Here is an 8171-nt window from a genome sequence, read left to right on the forward strand (position 1 = left end):
TCATCTATTGATGGGCATTTTGGTTGTTTCCATTGATTTGACATTTATTCATGTGACTATTTGATATCTCTACCCCCCAGTCCTGTAGACTGGAGCTTCCCAAGTCATGAAGCCTGGGAACAGGTTGTTTTTGCACATGACTGTGTCCCGAATGCCTTGTGTATAGGAGTTTATCAATAAACTTTTCCCACTGAGTGACTGATTGGACCAGGAGTGACATGGTGGGATACATAGAACCCTTGTGGGGAATCTATTGACCTTATGTAAGAAATCCACTTTTTCCATTTTTAATGGGAATGGAGAATAAAAAAGATGCATCCACATTCAGTGAGCAAATATTGGGTTATTGGAAAAGCCGTGATGTGTTTTTGTGATGAAAAACATAGGAAAAAATGCGTCATGACTTTTCTGACAACCCAGTATTAATTAAACACTTACTGTGTGCCAAGCACTTAAGATGTATCAGTGAACAAAAACAGAAAAAAATCCTTTCTTTGTGGAGGTTTATATTCTGTTGCCAGGAGACAGACAATATACATACAAAGAAAGAAACTGGTAATTTCAATAAAGGTAAGTGTTGAAGAAAAATAAAACATAGTGAGGGTAAAGGGACTTTTGGTCGGTACTGCTTTCTATACAGTAGTTAAGAAAATCACCGTTGTGGGGTGGTAGACGAGGGTAAACGGGATCAAACACATGGTGATGGAAGGAGAACTGACTCTGGGTGGTGAACACACAATGTGGTATATAGATGATGTGTTACAGAACTGTACACCTGAAACCTGTGTAACTTTACTAACAATTGTCACCCCAACAAACTTTAATTAAAAAAAAAAAGAAAATCACCGTTGAGGATGTGACATTTCAGCAGAGAACATAAACCATGATTGAATTTGCTAATATGAGTGAGATTCCCTCTCTCTCTCTCTTTTTCTTTCTTTCTCTGTTTCCCTCTCTCCCCTTCTCCCTCTTCTCCTCTAAGTTTGATGTTTTACTTTATTTTATGACCAGGTGACTCATGAAGAAACCACAAATAATGAATTATTTCAAGCCCAGTGCCTTCTCCAAAGCGGGTAGACATTTTAGCAGTTCTTTGATCACTTTAAGAGGCTTTTTGGTTGTTGTTATTTTTAAAGAATGTACGTAGAAAGCATAGTTAGTAAATATGATTTGGTACCAAGATGCTACTTTTAATAATGAATTGACTTGCAGCATTTATTTAGCTTTAATGCATTTGCTGTACAGGTGTTTTAATTTTTATTCAAATCCTTTTTGTGATGGAGCAGAGTATGAATTTGCTAAGAACTATTAGAAAATAACTCTTTCATGATAACTTTATTTTTAGGTACCCCACAGTTTAGTTGAAGCACTAGAACAGCATTTAGCTTCTATAGAAGAGGAAAATGACAGTTTCCCTCCTAACAGGTAAGTTAATTAATGTCTGAGGATAGGTTACTTTTGTTTCCCTCTAAATAATTTCCCTCATTTTGACAACATGAGAGTGGCTAAATAAATTATGCGCTTTGAATATATGATGGAATACTATGGAGTCATCTTAAGTGATAATAGAGAATAGAATTTGTCAGCCTTTTGTGGAATTCCATACTCTTCACAAGGGTGATTGCTTCCCAAAGGAACATCTTTTATTACATAGAGTGATTCCCAAAGTCAGAGACTGGGACTGAATTACTCCCTTCTTTTGAAGAATTTGATTTCCTTCCTTAGGGGCTGCCCTAGTGAGAATGAATGTTGTAGATGATTGCTTAATGGCATGGCAAAGGGTTTATCCACAAAACAGTGTGCATAATAATATTTAAGACATATACATAAGTGTATACATATACACACATAAATGTACTGTACATACGAAGTCAGACAGTTAAGTTCGCGAACTCATCCTAGGAGAAGTGCTACATACTGCATTGCTGAATATCACAAGTCACCTTCGAAGTACTCCCCTTGGGAAGCTAGGCACCGATGCCAATGCCTAGTCCACCCTTCAAAGCAATTTTGGAACTGTTTTTCTAGAATGGCCATCAGAGCTGTCATCATATTACCCTTGATGTCCTGAATGTCATCAAAATGTCTTCCTTTCAATATTCCCTTTATCTTCAGGTAAAGAAAGAAATCACTGGGGGCCAGATCAGGTGATTAGGGAGGGTGTTCCAATACAGTTATTTGTTTACTGGCTAAAAACTCACTCACAGACAGTGCAGTGTGAGCTGGTGCATTGTCATGATGCAAGAGCCATGAATTGTTGGCGAAAAGTTCAGGTTGTCTAACTTTTTCATGCAGCCTTTTCAGCACTTCCAAATAGTAAACTTGGTGAACTGTTGGTCCAGTTGGTATAAATTTCTAATGAATAATCCCTCTGATATCAAAAAAGGTTAGCAACATTGTTGCAGCAAGTTTGCGAACTTAATTGTCAGGCCTCATATGCATATACATACAAATTGAATAATAGAAATTTTGAGGAATATCACTTGAAAATGTTAATATTAGCTCTTTCTGAGTGGAAAATTATGGTTTATTTCAAATTTTTGTGTACTTTTCATTATTGTCCAAAATTTTTGTAAGGGTCATGTATTACTCATTCATTCTACTTTTAGGTTATATTGATTATAATTGATTTATATAATCACCTTCTATTAGACAAGTCTGTTGACTGTTTCTTAATTATCTCTTTATCACAGATAGATGTATAGTTAGTGTATAGTAGGATGGATGGATTCATTGGTGGATGGTTGGATAAGTGGATGAATTAAAGAAATGCAGGCTCAACTGGATAGGATATATGAAATTCTATTTATTCTCTTTTGTGCCTCACCTTTCTTGTGATCTCTTAAGTCTCCAGCATGCATTGCTTACTTCCAACTCAAATAGACCGGTTGTGGCGCTTTCACCACACAGAGCTTGGTTTGCAGGTAATAGAACTTTATTATATGATTATGTCAGTAGTTATTGAGGACAGTATTACAATCTTTTCTTCCACTGCTTAACCACCTACTATGTCTGTTCCCTCTTCCTGAAGCAGTCTTTGACCTAGCANTTCTGGACGGCCGCTCACTGCGGCTGCTGGCCGCTCACGCTGGCTGCTGGCTACACACAGTAGCCCATGGCAACCCACTGCAGCAGGGGCCGCAGCCTACGCACGGCAGCCCAGCTCCAGGTCGAGCTGTTGTTCAGCATCTTAGCTGTAGAGGGCAATGTCACTGACCCTCATATGTGGGATCCGAACCGGGGCCCTCTGGCATCCCAAGCCAGCTCGCCACTCGGCTGGCCCTGTTTTTGTTTTTTAAAACAGAAAAATAACTGGATTAAAACTATAATTATTTTGAATAAGTTAAAATCATTTCCAGAATCAGCTTGAACTGGGATCATCAGAAAGGAGTGAAACTTGAAAACTGCTTAGTTATTGGCTTCTTTATGGTAATTGTTGTTTTCTTTTTTTAGATAAGTACTTTGACATGACGAAGAACCAGTGCAAGGAAAGTTTGGATATTTACATCAAGTTTCTTGGAAGAACAACCAAATTGGCACAATTCCTGAAAGTTGCACAGGTATGCAAATGTAATTCTATCCCTGGCTTTTCTGTTTTCTGTATTAGTTTAGTATCCAACATAACTACCCCCCTACTGTCGCCATCACGCAAACACACAGAAATCGGTAGTAGTTTTAACTATCTTGTGAACAATAAAACTAAAAACTAAAATTAGGTACTTCAGATGTACTATTCAATGCACTTGTGCTCAGAAGCAATCTTACAAGGATTTTTCTTTGTAGCCATGAGGGTAACCGGTCACAAGCTTACCCTCCCAGCAGACACAACTCTAAAACCAGGCCAAAATATATATGACATAAGTCTTTTCAAGTAGAACAGGTCTGTGATCAATAAGACAAGGAAACACATGAGGTGAGCCCCACATTTGCCCTGATACTCAGAAGAACCCAAGCAGATAAATACAAAGAGAACCATATCTAGGCAAGTAATAGTGGAACTTCTGAAAACTGAAAAAACAAAACACACATATTACCTACAGGAGAACAGCAATATGAATAATAGCTGACTCCAACTACTTGAAAAATTACAACACATTTGGTTATCCAGACAGCAAAGACTCAGTATCTGGCAAGTCTTTTATAGTTTTATCCTTAGGACAAGTATAAATTTGTGCTTGAGTGTACAAACTAAGCCTGGCATTTTTATGTTAGCCTGATGTTTTTCTTGATCTAGATAGGGAGCAAACCAGCAAGGCATCCTTGCTCTGGGGTATTTTCTCTTTTGTGTCCACATTGGTCTCTCACACTTACTTTTGTTTGTTGCCACATTCTGCTGTAATGTGTAATTTTTTCCTCTTTTTTTTTTTTTTGGTGAATTCAGCAAGTTGGAATTGACCAGAACCACATTCCTAATCTTATTCAGGTCAGTGTATTTCTCCTGTGTTTAAATGACTTTTTTCTGTATGTTTGTGTGTTTATTGTATTAATCACCACATGAGACTCCATCCTTTGCCACATATATACATATGTATTTTCATTTCTCATGAATAACATATAGATATATGAGGGGTTATCAAAAGATATGGTGAATGTTTAAATAAAAAAATTACTGTAAATACACATTGCCATTAATCCCCTCAAAATACTCCGCCTCGCTTCAAACACACCTATCACATTATTCTTGCCACTTTCTGAAGCAGTTCTGGAAGTCCTCTTTCCTGAGTGTCTTTACTTCATTCTCCATCATGACAATGCTCCGTGTCACACATCACTTCTGGTATACGGCAATTTCTGTCAAATAAAAGCATTACGGTGTGTCCTCATCCCCCTTATTCACCGGATCTGGCACCCTGCGACTTCTGGCTCTTCCCCAAAGTCAAAATGACCGTGAAAGGTAAACGTTTTGAACCAATTCAGGACATGGAGGCAGCCACAATAGCGCAACTAAAGACCCTCATGAAAGAGGACTTCCAGAACTGCTTCAGAAAGTGGCAAGAACGATGGGATAAGTGTGTTCAAAGCGAGGGGGAGCATTTTGAGGGGGATTAATGGCAATGTGTCTTTTACTGTAATACAGTTTTTTAAAACTCATTTTTTTTAACTTTATTGGGGAACTGTGTGTTTTTCCAGGACCCACCAGCTCCAAGTCAAGTAGTTGTTTCAATCTAGTTGTGGAGGGCGCAACTCAGTGGCCCATGTAGGAATTGAACTGGCAACCTTGGTGTTACGAGCACCGTGCTTTAACCAACTGAGCCACTGGCTGTCCACCGGCGACTCAGCTCCAAGTCAAGCCATTGTCTTTCAATCTGGTTGTGGAGGGTGCAGCTCACTGGACCATGTGCAAATCGAACCAGCAACCTTGGTGTTAAGAGCCTGCACTTTAACCACCTGAGCCAACGGGCCGCCCCTGTAATAATTTTTAATTTAAGCATTTATCATATTTTTTATCACGCCTCATATATACAAAGACTTGTGTCTTCTGAACAGGACTGTGAGCTGTTGGTCTTATAAAAGAGGCTAAATGGTGACTCATAGTATAACAACTAGATCATGCTTTTTATTTTATTTTATTTTATCTTTTAATTATTTTTTTCAGTTACGGTTGACATATTAGTTTCAGGTGTACAGCATAGTGGTCAAACATTTATATCACTTATGCAGTGATCCTCCTGATTCCATCTGACTGCATACATAGTTATGACCATATTATTGACTATATTCCCTATGCTGTACTTTACATCCCGTGACTATTTTGTAACCAGTTTGTACTTCTGAATTCCTTCACCTTTTTCACCTATTTCCCCAAGCTCCCTACCATCTAGAAACCATCAGTTTGTTCTTTGTATCTATAAGTCTGTTTCTGTTTTATTTGTTCATTTATTTTGTTCTTTAGATTCCACATGTAAATGAGATCATATGGTATTTGTTTTTCTCTGTCTGACTTATTTCACTCAACATAATGCCCTCTAGATCCATTCATGTTGTCACAAATGGAAGATTTTATTCTTTTTTATGGCTGAGAATACTCCATTGTATAAATGTACCACATTTTTCTTATGCATTTGTCTATTGATGGGCACTTAGGTTGCTTCCATATGTTGGCTATTTTAAATAGTGCTTCAGTGAACATAGGGGTGCATATGTCTTTTTGAATTAGTGTTTCGGATTTCTTTGGTAAATACACAGAAGTAGAATTGGTGGGTCATAAGGTAGTTCTATTTTTTTATTTTTTGAGGAACCTCTAAACTGTTTTCCACAGAGGCTGCACCAATTTGCAATCCTACCAACAGTGCATGAGGGTTCTCTTTTCTCTACATTCTCCCAACACTTGTTTGTTGATTTATTGATGATGGCCATTCTGACAGGAGTGAGGTGGTATCTCATTGTGGTTTTAATTTGCATTTCCCTGATGATTAGTGATGCTGAGCATCTTGTCATACTTATGTTGGCCATTGTATATCCTCTTTGGAGAAATGTCTATTCAGTTCCTCTACCCATTTTTTAATTAGATTGTTTTCTTGGTGTTGAGTTTTATGAGTTCCTTATAAATTTTGGATATTAACTCCTTTTCAGATATATCATTGACAAAAATCTCCCATTCAGTAGGTTGTCTTTTCGTTTTGTTGATGGTTTCCTTTGCTGTGCAAACACATTTTAGTTTGATGTAGTCCCATTTGTTTATTTTTTCTTTTGTTTCCCTTACCCGAGGAAATAGCGGAAAAAAAATATCGCTAAGAGCAGTGTCAGAGAGTTTACTGTGTATGATTTCTTCTGGGAGTTTTATGGTTTCGGGTCTTAGATTTAAGTCTTTAATCCATTTTGAGTGTATTCATGTATATGGCATAAGGAGGTGTAGAACATGCTTTTTTTAAAAAGAATTTTATTGGGGAATTGGGGGGATGGGAACAGTGCTGGGGAATTGGGGGAAAGGGAACAGACAAGCCGCTGTCGTTTTGTTCTTCAGTCTAGTTGTGGAGGACGTTGCCCCACTGGCCCAAGTTGGCCCAAGTTGGCACCATCATTGCGCTCTTCCCGGGCGAGGCAGGTCAGTCGCCAGCTTCTGGATGGCTGCTGGCCGCTCACGCTGGCTGCTGGCTGCTCACGCTGGCTGCTGGCTACACACAGTAGCCCGTGGCAACCCACTGCCACAGGGGCTGCAACCTATGCCATCACCGGTGACTCACGGCAGCACAGCTCCAGGTTGAGCTGTTGTTCAGCATCTTAGCTGTGGAGAGCAGTGTCACTGGCCCTCATATGTGGGATCCGAACCAGGGCCCGCCCTCTGGTGTCCCAACCCAGTTCTTAACCATCGCACCACTTGGCCGGCCCCTAGAGCATGCTTTTTAAATGGAGAGAACTGATCAGTGGAAACAGCAGTGTTTGGGATAATGAACATAGGTTTCAGGCTGCCCTGTCCACCTTTCAGGTGTGTGATCTCCAACAACTCATTTCCACTCCCTGCGCCTCATTTCTGCAACTGCAAAATGGGTGCTATACTCTTGTCAATCTCATAGAGTTGTGAGAATCAAATGAACTCAAGTTTTTTTCCTTCCCAGAACTTGATGATCAGGAATCCCTCACATGGTCATGGGTGTCATGTGAGGTAAGGTGGCAGTGCAGCAGGTGTGGGTGACATGAGGATGTGGCAGTCTGTTCATGCAGTGTGTTTGTGGCCTCTGGACTTGCAACTGCTCCACCCCTCATGTACCCTAGGGTTGCAGGGCTGCTACAGAGACTCGCCTACCCTGGGCCCCAAACTAATGTGGCAGGCTTTGAGATCACCTGGGACATGGACCAAAGCAGTCTTCTGTGGTGTGGGAACATGTTGTCGCCAGAACCCAGAGAGGCCTACCATGTGTCGTGTTTCCTTTTAAATGGTGGGGGGTACAAGATGCAATACTTTATCTTCTGTTTTGGATGGGATTTCCTGGTAGACCCCTGGCCACTGTGACTGTAGGCTGGCCAGTTTCTCCTGGGCTTCTGGCCTTTATTTTATATGAACGGATGCGAAACTGTTTGGTGCAGGCTCGCCATTTTAAGGCTCACCCAAACCCTTCTGTTTTAAGAGGAAATCTCCCTCGTTTCCTCGGCTGATCCTTTCTGCCTTGGTTTTGACACCGTCTGGGGCTCACAGAGCCTCCTTCTGCCAGCAGCTGTCTGTCCTTCCCTCT

General features: G+C 40.1%; 1 protein-coding gene across 1 annotated transcript in view; it reads left to right on the forward strand.

Moving 5' to 3' along the window:
* The window catches only part of LOC109373609 (phosphatidylinositol-binding clathrin assembly protein-like), a 20963-nt gene extending 15141 nt beyond the window's left edge, over positions 1–5822 (forward strand). Inside the window, exons 7-9 of the mRNA XM_019627620.1 lie at positions 3454–3560; positions 4382–4423; positions 5808–5822. Coding sequence (XP_019483165.1) covers positions 3454–3560; positions 4382–4423; positions 5808–5822 — 164 coding nt within the window. The remainder of the gene's footprint in view (positions 1–3453; positions 3561–4381; positions 4424–5807) is intronic.
* Positions 5823–8171: the final 2349 nt, after the last annotated feature.

This window comes from Hipposideros armiger, unplaced genomic scaffold (assembly GCF_001890085.2).
Source record: "Hipposideros armiger isolate ML-2016 unplaced genomic scaffold, ASM189008v1 scaffold_738, whole genome shotgun sequence".
Taxonomy (NCBI): Eukaryota; Metazoa; Chordata; class Mammalia; order Chiroptera; family Hipposideridae; genus Hipposideros; species Hipposideros armiger.